This window comes from Podarcis liolepis (genome assembly GCF_965112155.1).
Source record: "Podarcis liolepis genome assembly, chromosome: 10".
NCBI classification, from domain to species: domain Eukaryota; kingdom Metazoa; phylum Chordata; class Lepidosauria; order Squamata; family Lacertidae; genus Podarcis; species Podarcis liolepis.
The window spans coordinates 31,368,789-31,391,718 of record NC_139562.1 but is presented as its reverse complement, the minus strand read 5'-3'; the positions used below and the strand labels follow the sequence as shown (position 1 = coordinate 31,391,718).

The 22,930-nt window shown below is 42.0% G+C and overlaps 1 protein-coding gene and 2 long non-coding RNA genes across 3 annotated transcripts in view; 2 read left to right on the top strand and 1 right to left on the bottom strand.

Moving 5' to 3' along the window:
* The window catches only part of EP300 (EP300 lysine acetyltransferase), a 78,624-nt gene extending 67,756 nt beyond the window's left edge, over nucleotides 1-10,868 (bottom strand). Inside the window, exon 1 of the mRNA XM_083462576.1 lies at nucleotides 6,737-10,868. Coding sequence (XP_083318702.1) covers nucleotides 6,737-6,830 — 94 coding nt within the window. The 5' untranslated portion in view covers nucleotides 6,831-10,868. The remainder of the gene's footprint in view (nucleotides 1-6,736) is intronic.
* LOC310687509 lies at nucleotides 7,855-14,355 on the top strand. The gene is made up of 2 exons (XR_014516451.1): nucleotides 7,855-7,969; nucleotides 12,768-14,355. It is a non-coding gene; the product is annotated as an uncharacterized lncRNA (long non-coding RNA).
* A 4,957-nt stretch (nucleotides 14,356-19,312) lies between these two features.
* On the top strand, nucleotides 19,313-21,727 carry LOC310687511. The gene is made up of 3 exons (XR_014516453.1): nucleotides 19,313-19,405; nucleotides 19,644-19,739; nucleotides 21,358-21,727. It is a non-coding gene; the product is annotated as an uncharacterized lncRNA (long non-coding RNA).
* Nucleotides 21,728-22,930: the final 1,203 nt, after the last annotated feature.

The window sequence follows — 22,930 nt, the reverse complement described above, 5'->3', positions numbered from 1 at the left end:
ACCAATTATATGTAATTGCCAGAGAGGAAAAGTTGTGAACAGTAGCGCCAAAAGGCCATGGAATGCAACTAATAACTATGGGTCACTTTCCTGTTTCATTACCATCCTGCAACTTTGACTGCTTTACAGGCAGTCCACTGTTTACGCGGGGGTTACATTCTGAGGCACTGCACACATTGCGTATAACTGAAACCTATTGACAAAGCCTGCAAACAACCCATTCCACCTCACCCTTTTAATGACATCTTTATGATGTTTCCGGGTCATTTCTGGATTCTGCGATGCGCATATACATGGTAGTGCACATATAAAACATGCCCCTTTCCCTAATCGCCACCAACCTCATTTCAGAAAGCAGGGAAGCTCAGAAAAGGGCAGGTTCATGTGAGACACTAAATGTGCCCCAAGTGAACACCAGTTATCAGAAAGTGAGTTACTGCCACTGGTGGTGACTAGGATCTGCCTCCAAGTGATTAGATGCCAAGTCAGAACCAAAAATTTTCATTACACTTCTCAGCATGAGTTTATTCCTTTAAAAGTTAAATCTACTGGATATGTTCAATTCAGTGCTAACCAAACTAAGTTAGAGCAAGTACTTTAGACCAGATGACTCCTGCTTTGTTGTGCAGAGAGCTCTGCAGTCAATACCTTTTTTGCAAATCAAGTCCCAGTAAATTAAGAAAGTGACTAGTCTGCAGACAGTCCATGCATGCAAGTCTTTATCAACAGGAGATAGCAGCTCCTTCCAAAGACACTGCCCTTTACAAGAGGCTGAGACTCAGAGAAAGCTATGAACCAAACCCTAACTAGTTGCCTGCAGTAGCTGCTGCTGCCTTAAGAGAAAATAGCCTGGAAACTACTTTTATAAGGGGCTTATTCAAAGGCTGTACAAGACTGCTTATGATTACCTGGTGAATTGAAACTAGTACAAATGACCCATAACTTCTCATGTTCTTGGGATGAGTTCAAGCAAAGTCCTGCACATTATTCTTTAAGGGGAGAAAGATATGGATGTTCAACAGCAAAACCTCAGAAAGTTCTGTTTTGCCTTTGGTCATTTAGGATCTATGAACAGAAACCAGATTCGAACATCTCCTATGCAAATGACATGATTTTTCAGTATGTTCCTCTGAAGTTACACCAAAACAAAGCAGAAACCTATTGCTTCTCTCTCAAGTTTTTTTTTAAGTTCCCCAATCATAGAGCAATGAGAGGTTACTGGTATTTTCTAGATTCCCCCCCAAAAAACTTCTTTTTTACATCAACTATAAATTGACTGCTAAGCTCCTAATGAAGGGCTAATCAGGAAGCTGTTAACTTATCAGCAAGCTTCTTGCATATACATTCAACTCAGCATGGAAATTTGATAAGATTCCTGGTCTTACTCTTACATCTCTAGGGCTACTACATATCTGACAACTAAGGATAATACCATGCATTTCATAAAGTGGGCTCTGATATATAAAAGCCTAGGGGACAACAGGTTTTACTGTGCAATTATATGTCTTACAGTCAAATGTGTTCAGGATTACAGCAGGACCAGCTCTGGTGGGCTGCCTAACAAGCTTACCTGGTGGTTTGAGCCATTTAAACATTTATCACAATGCCCAGCAGCACCTGATGTAGTGCTGAACGTCTATTGCAACTTTAGTCTTTAAGGTGCCACAACTAAGTAAATTTTGCTGCCCCCTTGCAAAACAAATGCTTTAACACTAAATATAACTTAGTAAGTAGAAGCTTGTTCTTCAATCATCCACATACTACAGATGAATTGTCATTGTGATCCAAAACTCAGTGTTTTATTTTATTTGGAGGGATGCTTCACCTACAATGCATATCGCTCTGATTATTTATGCAGCTACTAGTTTGATTTTATACACCTAGAGTATTGAATGTTTCCAATTCCTACAACATACTTAGAAATATATGTTTTCTACAGTGTCTAGTATAAACTTTTGCATTAGTATTGATCAGTGATAAATGAGATTGGTTTAGGAAAGTCTGTCAAACATATTATTTCTAGTGCCTTGTTAACAATTAGTCTGCACCCATCTGTAAACTGTTTAGCTTCTGTTTGGATGAATTGGTAGTACTGATACTAATGATGTAAAAAGCTTTAAAAAGCAGTCTTAAGTGTTTGAAACACACTGGGACTCCACCATTTGGAAGTAGATACACTATTTACGGTGCCACAATTTAATACTGTTGTGAAGCACTATTTTAATCATATTTACTTGGCATTAAGGCACCACTGATTTCACTGGCACTTCAATATGTGAGTTTTCAGGAATTGCAACTTAGTATTCTTCTGTATTGTTTAATAGTTACCTTACAATTGCTAAAATCCAGTGATACATGCATGCACAGTGAAATAAGGACATCAAGAGCTACACTCTATAAAACTAGCTTACATTTTTCAACTGCCTACATTAGAAAACAGTAAGGAACATTGGACATTAAATTGCTTATAAAAATATTATAATTCTGCCAGAACTACTTGCTCTATTTCCAATGGCCAAATGTCTGTAGTCTGAAACTAAAGCTTATTACCACCATTTCTGCTGGGCTCCCAGGTCAAAGGTATTCACCACTGGGGAAATGATCTCCAGGCTCAACTGCTTGCTATGAAAAAAGACAAGAATCCTCTGCCACCTCTCCCCAGTGCTCCTGATCCCAAGGACAATAGCAAGGTATTCCTGCTATGTGGTGAAAGCGACAGGAGAAGTAAAGAGGAGTACAGAGATTGGTCTCATCCACTATCCACTTTACCTGCAGTCTTAACTCTCCTGACATGAAGGGAACTACCAGCATTGGTGCCAAAGGCGTGAGAAAGAAAAAGATGAACAACTATTCCTTATACACAAGGTGGGTAAATGGACTATAGCCCATTTTGTGTGTGTGTGTGTGTGTGTGTGTTGCCAGTGGTACAATAGTAACTATTAGTTTACAGTAGCTTTCTATTCCCATCTTTCACAGAGAAAGCTAAAACGTATACTAAATAACTTATACTTTGCAGTCATCTAAACTTTCCCATTTTGTTCTACCTTTTCCAGCTCATTCTTATGGATTTTGCAGGTGGGGTATACTGTTTCCAATAACCTCTGAAACAAACTGATATCAAAAGCATAATTGAAGTGATTTGTTCTAAATTAGGCACACATACACCAATTTAAGTTTGAAATACAAATCATACTTCAGTCATTTGAAAGTAAGCTTATTTGTCAGGAAAAAAACACAACTTTGAACATGACCGAGTATAATGCTATACATTTTGAAGATCAGAATAATAATTCTAATTAGGTACACAGACACAGAAATCAGCATACAACAAGAAGTTTAATGCAAAAACAGAAAAGTAAGGCTAATGAGATTAACAACAAGGATTTATGATACTGGAATTAATACATCTCAAAGGTAAGGGGTTTCTGTGTTTTTCAAACAGGAGATCCTACTCCATTCCAAAATCGATTTGAAACTGAGGGACAGTTCAAAAGCACATAGGTGCAGTAAAAAAAATCCATGAAGCCTTTGAGTATGCCTAAAGCACCTATTTGAGTCTTGACATAGAATCTGAATAGCTGTGTACCTGCAAAGCTATTCTGAATGTACACTGCACACATTTACAGTTTCGCCTGCTGTTGCAAACCAAACAGAAGAAGCAGGTTTAAAATGCAGGTCCGTTACCTACTTTCTGCCTCATTTCCCAACATCAGCACTGTATGTATCTGGATGATATTCCAATTTTTACTCAAGAGTTCTTTACATACCTAACCTTCAAAAAGACAACTGAAATGCAACCTTATAGGTTTACACTAACTAAAATTCTCAAATGTGTATTTCATTTCACAAAACACAACTAAATTAAAACATATACTGTAGGTTTAATAAGAGCTTTCATAACACAATGCACTACTTTATGGATATGGCATACAGTAGTTGTGTTCTCTCTCAATGCAGCACATGCTTGTGTTGTGTTCTAACCTGTGTTTTCAGCTGAGCTCATACAGGACCACACAACTTTGTTATAATCAAATAATGAAAAGACATCTCCTTCCACTCAATATGAAAGCTATTAATAATACTATAGCAAAACTCATTTGTTTGAGGAAAGGGGGAAGCACCGTATTCCGGAGTTCTGATAGCAGTCAATACAGGCAATGTGGGAATTCTAAGCAATAATACTGCTGTTCAGCATACAGACAGAAAAGCTGCACAAATTGCCAACTTTATTCTTATGGCAATGACATATCTAGAAATGTTTCTATTTATCAACAGTCTTTTTTCTCCAACATTAATATCTCCATATACTCTAATGATTTCAGCATTGATATGAAGTATTCTACAACTATATATGCTTTTAAACTTGTATTAAATATGTTTTAAGGCATCAGAACAAGAACACAGAAATAAGGCAGCTAGGGCTTCTATTAGCTAGAAAAAGATGCAGCACTGTGACGCAGCATTATAAGGGGGAAGACCACTAGTTTGTTTCCAAAATGAGGTTTACTACCATACCACATGTTAGTATATTTTAAATTACTTCTCTGCATGTCCATATTCTGAACACATAAAGTAAGAGTCACTATCATATTTCCACATTCTAAATATGAAGTAATGTATCTGTACAATCTAACCTCTAGATAAAGTACTTCTGGAGATTAAATTTGACTAGCCCTGGTTGCAATATGCTGAATATACTTAACATTTCTCCAACAACGGCTAAATTAACGTTACACTTAACATCTCCAGTTGACTAGTATTTCACTGAGGATTCAATCAAAATAGGCATTATAGATCATTTATTACTAGTCAAAAGCATGAGGCAATAATTACCTTTTTAAAGGAGGTAACAAGCCTAGTAAACAAACCAAGTAACCATTACAAGACACTAAAATTTGTCTAGTATACTTCTCAAATAAGGTAGGAAGATATGTGATAGCTTACCAATATTATAAAAGAACAAAACAACTAAAATATGCTTACTGGATATTAAGAGTAATGCAATTCTCAAAGGCAAAGGAATCATTCACTGAACACAACTACATAAAGGATGCAATCTTGAGCATATTCACTGTAATCCTAACCCCTGTAATCTGGGAGTAAACTCCATTTAGTTCAGTAAGACTTCTGAGTTAGGAATCTCAAAATAGGACTTACTTCTGAGTAAATATGTGCAAGATTGTACTGACTTTTAAGCACAGGCATGTCCACTCAAAAATTAAAACTACTCTTACAGTGTGCATAGGGTTGCAGGCTTTAAGATTTAAGTACATAGCTTCGTTCTGTCTAAGAGAATGACCTGACATGAATCTAAATACCACTCTGTAGCATAGTATGAAGAAATGAGTATATACTGTGTTACCTATGTAGTATTTGCTTTTTGGCCAGAGCTTCTAATTCTGCTTACCAGTACAATGGAACCTGTTGATTTTCAGGTAAGTGCAATATCCCAATAAATGGTGTAATTAATGCTGCTTCATTTGAAATCCAGTTCCTAAACTTACTACAGTGCTCTTAAGGAGAGTGGATTCAAGAAAAAACATTGCTCAGCACCAAATGCTTAAAACAGCTTTCTGAATTATGCTAAACCAACCAGTATTCAAACTAAAATACAAGAAAATGAAAACAACTTGTTATGCATCAAATAATATCAGCCATTTCCCCCCCTGACTTCATATATGAAGTAGTGCTAACAAGTTCAATGTACAAAACTGGCTACCATCAGTAACCACAATGCCCAGATATGTGGCTGAAGAGCTCCTCTCCTCTAATAAAGTTAGTTAAGAACTACTGCACTGTTTGATCACTTACTCCCCATACCTATACCTTCAGAAAAGCAATACCAGTACTTGTATAGCCAGTTGCATTCTACAGTGATTTAGTTCCCTGAACTTCTAAAACAACCAGTAAACGTTTGTTACCAAATGAACACCTGTAACTTGCATCCATAATTTCTAAGGAGTTCTAGAGTTCTAACTAGCTGGCTTTTACGAACCTCAAGAAATATCATATTAAAATACAGACAGAAGAGTTAAGAATAGTTGTACTCATCCTCACACAGGCAGAGAGACTATATGGGAATTTCAGACATTTTGGTCTCAAAGCAAGGAAGTAGAAGATGCAAAAGAAAAAGGTGGCTCCATAGTTTCTCAAGGCAAATCAGGTGAACTATTTAACAAAATGTCAATACAAACATTATTCGCCAATTAATATTACGACTCTTGACCAAACAGAAATGTTGGCATTTAAGAACGCTTTGTGGTTATGAAAGAAATGGTGGAGGAAACAAACTATCCATCATAATACTGCTCAGAGCAAAAAAAAATAAAAATTCAAGACTGAATGCCTCATCTTTAAAAAGCTAGATTTTACAAAAATCAGGACTCTACATGCACAAAAATGTAGATAACAGTTGTGTAATGATTTACACTATAACTAGAGTTTAGGATTGTTGGTGTTTTTTTAACAAAGGTTTCATTTGCTGCAGAACAGTGAAACGGGCAAGCAAGTAACACAGACATGCTTATAGCCCCTTCAATGAAAGGGCAGCAGCAGCAATTAAACACCCAATGTGATTAATGCAGCAAGGTGCAGAGAAAAGTAGGTACACAGAAAGGCAAAAAGAGACAGTATAAGAAGGGTACTAGACAACAGACTGTGCAAAACATGGGGACATTCAAGAGGAAAGGAAGGGAAGGGACCCATATGCAGTGAGGTAAAAGCAAGAGAGACTGACCTGTGCCATCGCTTGCAGAGACAGAGAGCGCCGGTGAGGAGAGTTTAGGCCTCTTGGCTGAAGGCGGGCCCGACTCCACCACATTCTCGGCCATTTTTAATTCTTTTTAGACAAACAGAGCCCAAATTAAAGATGGGGTTCGTCAAAGTCGTCAGCCTTCTTCTTGGATCCGGAATCAACCGAACAACAGTAAGAGAAGGAACTGAAGAAGAAAGGGACAAAGTTCCTCTTTTTCTGCCCCTCGGGATCTATCTCTGTTGGGTAGCAGCGAGTAAGGGGGAACAGAGATGGGAAATAGGGTGTGGAAGCAGTCTTTCCTCCGGCCCACAGGGAAAAACAAGGATGAAAAGAACAGGCAAACCCTTCTCCAAACACAAATATGCGGGGTTGGTGGGTTTACAAATCGAATTAAATCCGGCTGTGGGGCTGCTGGTGCTTCCTCGCCGCCGCCAACACCACCATCTTCATCCTCCGGGGGGTCGTCGTCTTCTCCTCCTCCTGCTGCCTCTTCGCCGCCGCCATCAACCTCTTCCTCCTCGGCGTCGTCCTCCTCCTCCTCATCGCCACAAGGAGGCGGGCGAAGGAGGAGAGGAGGAAAAAAGGAGAAAGAATCTCTCTCCTCTGCTCGCAGTTCCTTCCCTCTCCTTCCAAAAACCAGCTTGCAATGCGGGGGGGGGGGGGAGAGAAATGCCCACTGCTAGTGAAAAAGCGACTAGGGAAGGGGGTCACAGACGGAGCGTGTCGAGGGTCCCCAACTCCCCCTGCGCCTTTCTCGCCAGTCACTAATGGCTGCAGAAAGGGGAGCCGTAAGGAGGAGGAGGAGGAGGAGGATGAAGCTAAGTCCCAGGAGTCTCCGCTTCACATCTTGTTGTGCAGGAACAAGGAGGCGGAGGAGGGGTTGTTGTCCCGATGGAGGCAGCAGAGATCCCGGGATGGGGGCTGGAGAGGGTGGGCTTCAGGACTCGCACCCCGCGCCCCCACCTTTTCTTCCTTTCTTTCTCTGTAGCAGGGTGCCCCCCTTCTGGTCAGATGGAGGGATCGATCCCAGAGCAGGAGGAGGAGAAAGCAGCGGCGGCGGCGGCCCCTCCCCCCCTTCTCTCTGCCTCTTCCCCCTCCCTGGGGGGATAAGGATGGTTGCGAGCGCTTGGTCTGCGGAGAGGACAAGACTCTCCTCGAAACCGAAGACGCGATGCCTCAGGCGTTTCTGGAGCGGCTCCGTCTCATGTCCGCCATGTAGGACCTGGGGAAGAGGGAAGGGGGGGCGCAGAGAAAAGAAACAGCTTTCCAAACCGGAGCCAGGCGGCCTCCTGACCCCGCGAACGGGCTCAGTCGCCAGGAGAGGCTGTGGGTGGGGTCCACCCGGGGTCCCGAGTCACTAGCCGAAGCCGGGAGTGCGTACTCCCCTACTGGCTGCGAGGCTGGTGTAGGGGGTGTATCACGGAGGTTTCGGGTTCCCTCAGGTCTGGCCGGCCAGGGGCCCTGAGCGGCTGTCGGTCTCTGTCGTTGCTTTTCCACCTCCCAGGCTCTACCCGCCCAGCTCGGTCCCTCTCGTTCGCTCCCTCCCCTCAGTCGCTCACACACAAACAAAATGGCGGCTGTTGTTTCTTCACTCTCCCGATTCCTCAGAGGGAAGCGAGCGGCGGCGGCCGGAAATGAGCCAAGAGAAAAAAGGGGCGTGGCCAGAAAAAGGAGAGGCGGGGACGCACGCAGCTCGCACACACAATGGAACGCGGAGGGCCGAGGAGGGGGAGAACCCGAGGCGGGGTCAGCTGCGGTCACGAGACTTGCTCAGCCACTCGCCTTGCGCTCCCGGAGCGATCCCTTCCGCAAACTCTCTCGCCTCCGCCTCTTAAAGGGGAAGGAGAAGCTGCTCGCCCGCTTCCCTCCGCCTTTACTTGTGTTTTCTGTCGGCCAAAATAGACCGCGAGGTTGCTGCTTGGGACAGGCCTATTGTAATGGGGGAAGGGGGGGGCGCGCTGAGCTTGTGTACTCTGGACCTGGCATTGCCCACGGTACGCATCGGAAGCCCTCCGTAGGAAGACAGGCCCTGGCTCCTCGCTTCCCTCCTTTGCTGCTGCAAAGACAGCGGCCCAGAGTCACAGCCGAGGGGTGGTTTGGTGGGGGGCGGCGGAAGAGAGCAGGGTTTGGCCGGCCTTCTGGCTTCTCATGTACGGTGCAGGCACACACACACACCGATGTGATGAAGACGACGACTCAGGGTATACGTGCACATATAGACATAGGACATGAACCGTAACCTGTGATAGTATGAGAACAAAATCATCACACAGCCTCAAAGTGGAGGCGCAGAGGTCTTTTTATCAAGCGATCTTGCACAATTGCATTTTCCTGCCAACATCCATGTCTGTTCCTCGTAAAGAAGGAAAATTCACTGCGGGGGGAGGGCTTTATTACGCGAAAAGACGTGGGGTAGCATTGTGCTGGGACTGATACGTATTCCCTGTAATGCCGCGAGTCTGGTTTATAACGCTACGCCTATGTTTTTATCGTGATTTGCCACCGCGCTCTTTCGTACAAGAATCCATAATTAAGGCAGGGATGGGGTGGGGGGGGGATCACAGTAAAGTAATGTATAGACTAGGAGAGCCTTCCGTCGTTCGGTATGTTGTGTGTATACACATGAGCCTTTTTCTGCAGACCCCCGGGAGAAACAGCACCTTCCTCACATATTCATTCCTTTGTAAAACGTAGAGAAGCGAGAGGGTTCCGTGTTCTTTCCTTTCCCTCATCGTAGGAGAGGTGAACAATCAGTTCACAAGACCACTGGACACATGGCTTGCTTCTTCTAGCTTGGTTTTTTATAAGTGCCTGTAGGAAACGCCTCACCTGAGCAGCGCACATACTGTAATATGGAATGCCTGCTACGTTCACTTTTCCAAGGGTTTTCTGGTCTGTGCTTGCGACAGACAGTTCTGTTAGTCCGTTCATCACAATAATTGTTTTATTAAGGTTAAAAGGACAGAGCAAATCAGAGCATTCCATCACTTGTGTGAATTGGTCTTTATATGACACTTGTAGTGGACTGGACTACTGAAAGTGATCCATAAGATTACTTACGATATGGTGACATAGAAGGGGTGTAAAATCCAGGCAACTGTGGCCCGGACCTAGTTGCTGGAAAGGACAGGACGGTACGTCTCTCCTTGGGTATGTGCTGCTACACAGAACACCGAAGGACAACAGGATTGTGGAACACCACTGCTGTCTCTTGCTCCTTTTGTCTGTGCTTCTTTCCCCATCCCAGTTATTTCTCTCAAGCCTATTTTCAGTGAAGCTTAACTTACGTTGCTCTCAAACTTTGATGGAGATGTGTGAGCAGCACAAGCAGGAGCCAGGAAATCATCTTCAGTAAGAGGGGAGATACAGAAGCAAACCCAAGGAAGAATACTGACACATCACTCCCTTTCAGTCTAGTCCTAGTACAGCTTGCAGTTCCTAAATTTTCTGTTTCGTTTCATGTATCTGCTGCTTTTCCACAGTGGACTGTGCCCAAAGCAGCTCACAATAAGCACCAGATAACAGAAAAGACCATTAAAACAATTCATTACAAAACATAACAAATTTAAATAAGGGGAAAATGAACCATTCTTCCTCAAATTATTTTGCATGCAAAAAATAATGTCCATCTTTCATAGGCAGTTCCTGAAATGTGTTTGTGGGTGTACCAAATAGAAAGATTTGAGAAAACATATCTCCTGCCAAAGTCCTATGCTCTTCTGAAGAATGTCGGGATATCAGAGAGTTTTGTAAAAAGTATTTGCGCCCTTGGTAATCCACTGTCTGTGAAGCATTCAACTGATCTCATCATTAGGAAAAAAATAATACCTGGTCTGCTTCACCCAAACTGCACAAAGCTTTAGCACACTAGACAGGAAAACAGTGGTACGTTATGACACAGTAAAAGAATACTACCATACCTGGGCTTGGGGTGGGGATGGGGAACTAGTGCCCTCCAGATGTTGTCACTATCATGGCCAATATCCAAGGATAATGGAAGCTGTACCAGCAATGTCTGGAGGGCCTCAGGATTTCTGTTTGAATCCAAGGCTGTGGCAATGGGGGAAGCAAGGTCCTCTTGGGGTTTCGATGCTGTGAACCCCTCCATCTCATGCTCAGGTTATATAAATATATGATAAAGACACCATAGTCTCTGCTTTTCCTTGCTACCAAAATGAAACACGAACCCTGGGTAAGCGCCTGGAACCCCTGGAATCTCGTAGTGCTCAGAGATTGGGGTGGCGTGCGACAATATTTTAACTTTTGAATGTTTTTTGAGTGTGATGGTAATTTTTTCTTGGTTTTCATGTTCAAGGTTTTTTTTTTACTTACAATCAAGCAGTGTATACATCTTATGAAATAAATAAAAATAATAAATTATGTGTAGTGAATAGGCTGGAACATCACACCTCAAGTAAAATTTATGAACTAATAAATCACAGTTAAACTTCAGGGGGGGGGCAGAATCTGTCTTACCAGGCCTAGTGCTATTCAATATTTTAATTCATTACTTAAAAGGGAAATGCATTTAATTTATACATGCAACAGAACAAAATATGTGAATTTATTGAATAACCCTACACTGAATCAGTCTAAATGTGTGTTTTTCCTCAGCCTCCCTTGCAGTCCCCCCACCCCCCGGCCTGGGATAAACTCCAGAAGGTAAAATGGCAATGGAATGGTAGATACTAGGAAGAAGGAATGGAATGGTAGATACTTATCTGAAGAAGTGTGCATGCACACGAAAGCTCATACCAAGAACTAACTTAGTTGGTCTTTAAGGTGCTACTGGAAGGATTTTTTTTATTTTGACTAGGAAGAAGGGTTTGGGGAATCTGTGTATGTTATAATGAGCAGCTTCTATTACCAAAGTATTGCACTCTCCCAAAATGTTTAGAGGTACCCATCTCTCTCTGCAGCAGTGCCTCTGTGCCACCCATGTTTGCTTAGTTATGTCCCACCTCACTTATGCCTATCTACCTGCCCTCCCAGTTCTAATTTATATACCCAGATACAGCATCTTGCTCCCAATCTAGGTGGATTATGGTTGATAATCTAGCTTTTCGGCCTGTCATTTGGTTGGGACTAATTCTGTTTTTGCTGCAACCTGCTACATTTAAGCTTTGCTGTGCTGACTTCCAGCTTGTTTGACCTCAACCCTGCCAATGGTAACAACTTGAAGGAAATAGTGAAATCTACATCTAAAAAGAGGCAAAAGTTTGTTGGGAAGGTTCAAGTGTAGAGCAGAGAATCCTGCTTGTGCACAGTTTGGCCTTGAGGTCCCCTTCAGTCCATTATTCTTCATTGATCTATTCCAATACTTCTAAAGCATCATCTTAACAGTATCTATCAATCTGCTTCCAGTGAAATCTGTAGAATCTCTTGAAAAAAATTAAAAGACTGGTGTATTATTGTGTTCATTTAGAGATTATAGCTATGTGGTACTACTCTCCAGTGGTTCATTCCTATCTGGAAAATGGGTCGCAGAAGGTGGTGCTGGGAGATTGCTTGCCTATCCCATGTCTTCTGGCATGTTAGGTACTGTACTTCAGGGTTCCATCTTGTTTCCCTTGTTTTTTAACATCTATGTCAGTGGGTCCCAAACGTTTCTCACTATGGACCACTTGAAAATTACTGAGGGTCTTGGTAGACCACTTAATGGCTCTCCTGCTTCTTGTAGCAATTGTAATTAACAGATGCTGTTTTATTTTTTTAATGTATTTTTACTGCTTCTTTTAATTCTTATATTGTATGTTATTGTATTATAATTTGTAATAAAACAAAATCCAATATAATAAATAAAAGAAGTGCTAAAAATACAGTTAAACTCAATGTGAATATTTAATGCTGTGGATATGCCTGTCCTGCTAAACTTCTTCATCCAAGCACCCCATTAACTTTGCTCTTAATCTTCTCTGTTCCTTTCAAGACCACATTTTAGCAATTCCTGCGTAAGTGGATATCTAGCTAAAGGGAGATTTATCCTCTTCACATTTTTTGTTATGTCTATTAGACTGCAAGCCTGTGAACCTGCACGTCAGACCAACTGGGCAGCTGTGTAACAGACGTGTAATCTTTCAAGGGAAAACCATTCCCATATCTACCTTCTGATAAATTCTACAGGAAAAGGACATAAGAGAAGCTGTTTCCCAGGAACCCAGTTGCATATTTGACTCCTGCTGCTAATGGAAAGCTGTGCCTCCACCATCCACTGACACCACTCCAAAGAGACAAGAAACATCCTTGCAATGTTTGGGTGCTCAAAAGCTAGGAACAGTGTGTCGCTACCACAATTCAATACAGCCCTGAAATCAAACTTCATTAAGACTCCATGACAACCACCACTTGGTTAGTAATCCAGCCAGGCAGCACTTTGGATCCCGCAACCAATGTCTGACTGAGCAACAGGACAGTCTCAAATTCAGTCTTTCAGATACATTTGTAAAATTTACTAAGATAGGATTTATACTGATCTTTTTGCCTCTATATATAAAACTAAGAAAAATGTTTAAAGGAGCCTATCCTGCTCCACTTTTTTAAAAGTTTCTCTCACCAACCAAAACACAGTATTCTCTACCCTCGTGTGTTCAGGGCGCAGGTGCAGAAACAAAACCAATAAAAAAAGGCATAGAGTCCCTCATGTGTTTTGAAAAGACAACACCTTTATTGGTTAGTGGGCATCAATGATAGTATGGCACGGGGCAAAGATCCTATCATTCAGTGCGCTAATTCCTGGACAAGGCTCCATGCTCAAACCATCTGCTGTGAGTCAGTCTCCTTAACGGCCCACATCAGTGTGGACTGGTCTGCTTACAGCAACCTGGGAGCACAGCGACCCAACAGCCCCCTCAGCTGCTGGGACCATGGACAGAATGCAGCACCCTTAGATTTCCCAAGAGATATTGCCATTGGCTTCCGCATAGTAGGCCTGCCCACACACCAATGCGGCCAAGTGTCACTCCTGCACCCACAAAAGGGGAGAGATCATTTACTCCTGCCTGCACAGGGGCACAAATTGCAGCCCCTTGGTAAGTCAGGAAGTACATCACGGGATAACACCAAACCAGTGCTGCAACACTGACATGGCTCCATCTCCCCTTCCCCCAGTCAGATTGTCCCACACAAATGCTGGACTTAGACATTGCTAGGGGAGTAGTGAAAAAAGTCATAGAGGAGGGACAGCTGCCCCTCTGACACAAAATATAAAACTGCAATTGGATTTCTCTAGTCAAGAAACAAGTTGAAAAACTAAAGTAGAGTCAGTTTGAACATGTATGACCCTATGGCATGTCAGACTCAAATAATGACTGGAAATATGTAGTTAATTGTTAATTATTCATTTTATTATAATTACTTGCAGTATATTTTATGGGTTAACGACTGCATTGTGGGAGAGAAACATTTGGTAGAACAATATCCTGCTGCAGATATTTTGAATTAGATTATACATCATAATCTAGTCCTGTGTTGAATTATGCTTTTAAAATGTTATGTTCCTTCTTAAATATGTGTTTTATGTATGTATCTTTGTATGTTACCCATGAAAACTGACACTTTAATGGGGGTATAAACTGAGATCTGTATTATTTTTTAAGTTATGCTACTTACTGACTTCATTGTTATTTTTCCTCCCCCCCCCCTTTATCTTTATTGCGGTCCATAGACCCACAAAACAGTTTCAAAACAAACAAGATACTGTACAGTTAAGACAACCAAACAACAGGCGAAAGAGACCGAGGTAGTCGTTTTGTTATGTCTAGAGCATGATGGTCTTTTTTTGTTACGACCTCCAAAAGAAACTTTGCCACGGTCAGTGTAATATCATTTGACCTATCCTCCAGAAGGTATTTAATATGGGAGGCTTCGCATTTTCCCCGATATTGTTCTAAGGAATTTGTACCTTAACCTTAAAAAAAAAGTGAGATGAGCATTTGTGCTAAAATTCCTCAATACAGAGGGTAATTTATCTGACTTACAAGTTACTAATTTTATAAGTTTAAATAAAACCTACCATTTGTGTGTGTGTACACTTATACGTACAAGCAAGAACATATAAAATTGAAGTTAAGAGAAGTCCAGGCCTATTGTTAAAGACTAGAGGAGTGCTACTCAAGCTCCCCCTCCTCACACATAGCATAATTATCACAATTTTCCTTTGTACAGTATATAATATAAACACTCAAATACATAACTTAGTGCAGCAGGAATCACCCCATGGACAAAATATATGCTGCGGACCAAACTCTCAAAGAACCCATTCACCTCACCTTGCTCTTTTTTTACTGTATTTAAATCCTCTCCTATCATAGTAGGATGTGGTCTTCATAGTACCACATCAGCAGTCATGCCAGTGAATTAATTTCTTTTATTTAGACCATTTATATACCACTTAACAGATAAAAGCAACAAGTATTACAAAAATACATAGCAACAGTGCTTTTTTTCTGGGGGTACTCAAAAGGCACATTTTTAAAAAAATGTTAAAAGTGTGGCACTTACTGTAACAGCTTCATGGTGAGTACCGGCACCATTTTTTCATTATTATTTTTTAAGCATTGCATAATAACATATACAACTGTAGAATTTATAATTACTAACCTTTCTAACCTATCTTCACTCTCAGCCTCCTGGCTCTTACCCAGGACACAAACAAACTCAGAACTCAGTCACAAAATATCAAAAAGAAGGATTCTGAAAACTGCTGACATCACACTAATCTTTTACTCTAGACATACTTTTTTATGGGCAGGCACCAAGGTGAATGGAGCTTCCTCAGCCTATGTCCCATTCAACAGTTAGCTGCCCTCTCCACAGCTAGTCCCAGGTTATGGCAGCTTTGATGAGTTTCTCAGTGAGTTCCAAAGATGGAGAAAATAACATTCCTCCACACACAGTTCTTTCTGTCGTTTTTTGCCCATTTCTCCAGCTGCTTTCTTATGATTCTACGGAGGGGCTTTCATTTGTGGGCAGGCACCAGGATGGATGGAGCACCCTCATGCTGCCCACAATTATGTCCCATTCAGTAGTGGAGCTCCAATCTCCACATCCACTTTGTATGCAGCATATGACCATAGAACAGTTTAAGGAGCAAAAACACATGGATATGTTGATTACAGAGTTGTGCCCAAATGCCCTCTCAAAATTATCCGCCTGATTTGTAGGCAGAAAAAATGGGGTATACCATTTCGCCAGATTTATCTAGATGGAGAAGAAATTATCCAATAGTTTCTCAATGAACGAGCCTCGCCGATAGCAGTGGCAGCAGCACAGCTTGTTTGTTTTCCCCTTGTGTGCCTGTGAGAGTTTTGCTGCTGTAGGATCGTTATGGAGTGCTGCTTGGAGCCAGGATGGGGGACACCACAAAAAAGAAAGAAAGAAAGAAAGAAAGAAAGAAAGAAAGAAAGAAAGAAAGAAAGAAAGAAAGAAAGAAAGAAAGAAATGTGGAGAGTATTTGGATAAAATTCTGCAAAGTGGCCTTCTTCTTCTGGGAGAGGGATGAGAAACAGCAAGTCTCATAAATATTCACAAGAATGTTTTCATATGTATATAAAGAGGTCCAAAATGCACATGTCTTAAGCATAGGCTTGTACTCTCATCACCCCTGATCATTGGCCATGTGACATCTGGTGGGCCAAAGGTTTCCCACACCTGTATTATACCTTACTCCTGTTGGATATTCAGGTGGAATTGACATTGTCCATATGTTCTGAGGTCCTGGGAGTTATTAACATATTTTCCTCAAGACTTGCAGGAGAACAATGCAATGGTATTGCATGGCAGACATTGATCCAAAGTGGAGAAGCATCTGCAAGTAGTGCTGTCATTTTGATTTACCAATTGCCTGTAGTTTGTATTGCTCCTTATCTCTTTATCCATATCTTCATGGCTGCTCAGTATCTGCACAGATAGAAGTCAATAATTAACCTAGGCTCAGAGCCCAATTAATTCCTATGCAGACAGTATCAAATAACAGGATTAAAAATCATTTTCCCTTAGCACTTTATTTTTATCGCCTGGTCCTTACTAATTCTCATGTAGCTTTTGCTGCGAAACCTTTTAAAAACTGCTGCTATTTTGCCCCAGTTTTGTTCCCTCTGCATGCCTATATTTAAAGCAATTTTGTTCTTCCCTCACAGATTTTGGGGAGGTAAGCACGTTCGATGAGATCTCACTGATGAGCAAACATTGCATCAGTTTGATAAAGAGATAGAAGGTCTGAATAGAAAAAAAGTGGACAGTTTGACATTTTCGTGGGTAAGTTACCATTTCAACAGCAAAAAGGCACCGAGCCATCTGCCTTTGTGTAACAAATTGTTCCTGTTTGAACGATAATCAGTAAAAGATGAGAATCAGTAAAATCAGAGGGCATGTGAGCAATGCAAGCTCAAATACGCAGAGTGGTAGTTTAAAGCCCAGAGAGCCCGTGAAGCCACTGACTGAGTTGTGTGGCAGCCAGAATGACTGCAGGGGAGGAGTAACCCTCCCACAAGATCCTGGGGTCCCTTCCAACTCCACAATTCTACTCCTCTACTTGCTAGTCTGTAGCAATAGGCCTTAATTCCCCTTAACTTCAATTACCAGTTCTTACTAGTACTAATGTGTGTGTGTGCTAAACAAAAGGTTAGTTTTACTTAAACTTGTAAAATAATTTACTTGCTAGTAAAAAGAGAGAGAGAGAAATTACCCTCTGTACTGTGAAACTGCGCGATAGATACTCATCTCACATCTTCTTTTCTTTTTAAGATGAAGGAGCAAATTCCTTGATACAACAAAGTCTGTTAGTTGCATAACTGAAAACAGCATCTACATCTCAGAGTTTATAGTCCTTTGAAAGTGCCAGTGTTCTTGGCTAATATATATACATACATAAAACACACACACACAAAGCCCACACAACATTTTAAAGCATAATTCAACACAGGACTAGATTATGATGTACACGTTCTAATTCAAAACCTCTGCAGCATGATACTGTATTACCAAATGTTTCACTTGCACAGTGCAGTCATTCACCCATAAAATACCCTGTAAGTGATTACAATAAAGTAAAGAAGAACATCCAATTAACTACATATTTCCAGTCATTATTTGATTCTTGGTTGGCATCCATCTGTCTTGGAAGTGTGTACTTTTGAGAGGGTGAAGGCAAAAAGTTGGAAGTTACAGCATCTACTGTGGCTGTAGAGGCCAATACAGGAGAGACATGTTTTGTTGCAGTTGGAGCAAATGAAAGTGTCTGGTTTTACTGCTGCAGATGCACCACATCGTTGCTTCTCTCTGTGCTCCTCCCAGTGGTCCTCCTTTGGTCACTGCTGTGGATACACGACCCGATTGTCTCCAGGCACTGCAGACGTCTGCAAGGGATTCCCAAATGGCAGGGTTAATGTTGCCAGCCTTCATGTCATGTTTGCAGACATCTTTGTAATACAGAGTCTGGTGCCTGAACCCAGCTCTCTGTAGAGCATGGCCTTGTGGATCCTGCCACCTTCCATTCTGTGAACATTACCAAGCCAGCATAGACGTTGCTGAGACAGGAGTGTGAATATTCTGGGAATGTGGGCTTGGGAGAGCATATAGTTGTTTGACAGTCTCCTGTCATGTGACGCCCCAAATCTTCCAGATACAGCACATATGGAAGGCATTGAGGTGCATTGTAAGTTGCCCATGTCTCACTACTATAAAGCAGTGTAGTGAGACGTGTGGGCAACTTATATCCACCAGAAGTGATGATTCAACACTTTCCACATGCGCTGAGTTAGGAAGGGTTGGGGCATCATGTGGACAGAGACAGAGACAGAGTCTCAAAGATGTGACATGTCCTATATGTTCAAACTGACACAATCTTAGTTATTTAGCTTGTCTCAGAGAAATTCAATTGCTGATTGATATGTTGTTTCAGAGGCAGTTGTCACTCCTCTATGGTTTCTTTCTCTACTCCTCTAAGTCTAAGTCCAGTAATTGTGAGGGACAAGTTGACGGCAAAGAGGAGATGGAACTATGCCATTGCTGTAGCACTGGTTTGGTGTTATCACTTGTCAGTGATGCAGTTACATACCCTCCAACATTTCTCTGATTAAAATAGAGACATCCTATTCAACAACAACAACAACTTTTCTATTTATACCCCACCAAACTAACTGGGTTGACCCAGCCTCTCTGGACTGCTTCCAAAACATATAAAAGCATAATAAAACATTAAACTTCCCTACACAGGGCTGCCTTCAGATGGCTCAGGGTTGGATAACTCCATACACTCCATTTCTCCAATGAAAATAGGGATGTCCTAAGGAAAAGCAGGGCATCATGGAATCAAATCAGAATCTGAGATGGCTTCTGTAAATTCAGGACTGTCCCTGGAAAACAGAGACACTTGCAGGTGGTTACTTTTAGTCTCTGTCTTAATAGTCTTACATGTGCAGCAGGGTTCTCTTTCGATCAGGAGCGAGGGACCTCGGGTCCAGAGGCCACATACAGCGCTCCAGTCTTCTCTATTTGACCCATAGGACTCTCTCTAGGTCGTGCTCCCTTCTTGGCCAAACCCTATTTGGGCCTGGCTGACATTTGACCTTGAACTCTGATGACTCCTGCTTTCCTGGATGGAGGACAGAGAAGGTGTCTGAGTGTGTGCAGAAGCTAGCCTACTGTACAAAGGTAATATTTACATGCATGGCTCTGCTCACCTTTGACTCTGCCCCCTCCCTCCACTAGCCTGTGGCCCCCAGAAGGTTAGCCAGAAGGGAAATGAGGCCCTTGGATTGGAAAATATTCCCCAACCTTGCTTTACATGGTAAGGGAAAATGCGGAAAGTCAGTCCTGTTTCATTTGGCAGCCCTTCTGCACTCATTCAGCTAACCAGAGCCCTGCCTTTGACTTCTGCCCCCAAGTCCAGGTCTGATGGGACAACTTCCCCTTGTGATCCACCTTCTCCATGTGATCATGGACTGCAGACAGAATTGGAACACTGGTGTGTGAAGAAGCTATGATGGTAATGCATAAATCTGCTCTGATATTTCCTTTCCACTGTACTATGTGAACAGAGAATGTAAACTCTGTTACAACTTTTCTATCTTATGAAAGATGCCATTAATATGGTTTTACAGAATGTAATTTAAACAAAAGCATGTGTTCCAGGGGAAGAGGAATCCCCTGGTGAGCAACCAAGCCTGAAATGGAGAGCAGCATAGTTGTGGGTTTGCATACTGCAAGAATGGTGTGACTAGGAAAGCCTTCGGGCCAAAGTGATATGAAGAAGTGCTTTTCCTTCCCAGGTGTACTTTTGTCATTATTAATTTCCAGGAATACACAAGCAAAAAGCAGAAGCTTGAAAATGCACCGGGAATAAGCCATACCCCACACTGCGTAGGTTAGTAGCTAGGGATGAGGGGGAAATTATATTCGGTTTGCCTTAAAAAGCAACCCTATCAAATTCACACTTACTGAAACAGCTCTCCTTCAAAATCGGCACTTATCTTCAATTTTGTGAAGCACTTCTGCATCCAAACAGTGTTTACAAAGATGCATATATTAGGTTAAAGGACCGCAATTTGTGCCCCTGCACAGGCAGTAGTAAGTGATCAGCCCACTTTTGTGGGTGCAAGAGTGTCACTTGTCCACATTGGTGTGTGGGCAAGCCTACTGTTGGGGAGTCAATGGCAGTTCCCCTTAGGAAATCTTGGGGTGCTGCATTCCACCCCAGCGGCTCAGGGGCTGTTGAGCTGCAGTGCTCCCAGGTTGCTGGAAGGGCCCACCAGACCAGTCCACACTGATGTGGGCCTGCAAGGAGACCAACCCTCAGCAGGCGGCCTGGGTATTGAGCTGCATCATCATCCAGGCATTGGCCCACTTGATAATGGTATGTTTACCCCATGGCACACTATACTGTAGTTCGTATGCTATAACCAATAACAATGTGATCTTTTAAAACTCACTCTATACCATTTATTGCTTCTGTACCTGCATCCTGGGTGTGGGGTGCAGGCCCAGAATAATGTTTTTCGATTGATGAAATAAACTTTTAAAAGGTGGAGCAGAGTGGACTTATTTAAACATTTCTCTCAGTTTTATATGCAGAGGCAAAATATCAATATAAATCCTAGCTTTGTAAATTTTGCAAATGTATCTAAAAGGCTGAATTTGAGACTGTCCTGTTGCTCAGTCAGACATTGGTTGTGCAATACAAATTGCTGCCTGGCTGAATTACTAACCAAGTGGTGGTTGTCATGGAGTCTTAATGAAGTTTGATTTCAGGGCTGCATTGAATTGTGATACTGGCCCACTGGCCCTAACCTTTGAGCATCAAAACATTGCAAGTATGTTGTAAGGTTTCTTGTCTCTTTGGAGTGGTGTCAGTGGATGGTGGAGGCACAGCTTTCCATATCAGTAGGAGTCATATCTGCAACCTAGTTCCTGGGAAACAGCTTCTCCTATGTTCGTTCCCCAGTGGAATTTATCAGAATAACAGAATCATAGAAGCAGCAGGTAGATATTTACATCCTTGTTTAAATCCATTGTCTGACATGCAAGTTTATTGCACCAGTTAGCCATGTATGGCTGTTAAGAGTGATTTAAAGCCTTTATTTGCTTTTCTTCCCCCTTCGATTCAGATGTTGCTGAACTACAACTTCTATCCTCCCTGGCAAGCATGCCAATAGCCAGGAATGGTGGGAATAAACTATGGCAATGATATGGGCAATTGATTGCTGTTAATTGCATTTCTTCACGTTCGAATGAGAGTATTAGCTGCAGCATATACTTGGGCTTATTAATAATATTAATTTGACTATTACTGTTATTTAAGCTGTAATAAATAAAAGAGAAGGACACGTCAATCACCAGGATATTATATTATTATTGCACATCTTACAGGATACAGAGGGTGTACATAATACAGAACAGAGCCAAGACAAAATTTATCAGAATACATACTTCTGAATGTTTCCACAATATGTATCTTGTGTATGCTGAGATGTAGCAACAGCCATTGTAGCCACACTATAGTCTGTTGAATTTATCAAAATTAATTTTGTAAAGTGTTTTTTATCACAGTCCAGGCCTCCAAAACTCTGGGCCTTCCACAGATCTGGGGTCTGGGGTTTTGGCTCCATTTCTTCAGCCCTGTGATAATTCATCCTGATTTACTTGTGGGGTATTTATACCTCTTCCTGTATTTGTTCACTCCGCCTCACTTCCCTAACTACAAAAAGCCTGATTCTTTTTAATGTGGATTTATTGCACTAGGGTGATAGAGCATGCCCTCCAACATTTCCTCCATGAAAACAGGGACATCCATCATCATCATCATCATCATCATCATACTTATACCCCACCCATCTGACTGGGTTGCCCTGACCACTGGGCAACTTCCAACACATATAAAAACAATTTAATTTTTTTTTTTTAAAACTTCCCTATACAGGGATGCCTTCAGAAGTCTGCTAAAGGTTGTATAGCTACTTAGCTCCTTGGCTCAGGGGCTGCATAACTCCATACCCTCCAACATTTCTCCAATTAAAGATAGGGGCGTCCTAGGGAAAGCTGGGACATTCCAGGATCGGATCAGAAACTGGGATGGCTTCTGTAAATCCAGGACTATCCCTGGAAAATAAGGACATTTGGAGGGTCTGATAGAGGTCTTTAATCCACTTTAACTGCACAAACCTAAAGTTCTGGAATGTGCTTAAATCCCTCTTGTAAAATAGAGTGATCACCCATTTAACTGGGTGATCTGTCCATTAACTTCTGCTTTGCCACTAGGACAGGCTGACTTCCTCCCCCACCTGTGGCCATTTAATGCTATGTACACATTAGTGGATTGAAACATGAAGGGGTTGTTTCTCCCCTTCCCTTTGTTTCAAGTCACCTTTGTATATTTCTACACACCGGAGAACAGGAAGGGATGTCTACCCGATGCACATTCCCTGATTTGCTTCCCAATGAACTTCTATTCAATTAAGCTGTCATCTGCACAGGCGCAATGGCTGTCTCAAATGTACATACGTCTGCTTCACTGATGCTTCAGACTTTCAAACTGAATGGAAGCTGGTTTGAGGGGAAACTCACCAATGAGCAGTATTTCTCAAGAACCTACAAGGTACATAGGGGTTGTAGCTAACGTCACTTGTACGTGGCTTCAGACACCAGCGGTGGGAGCGCACTCCAGCTGGAGTAACCGGTAGC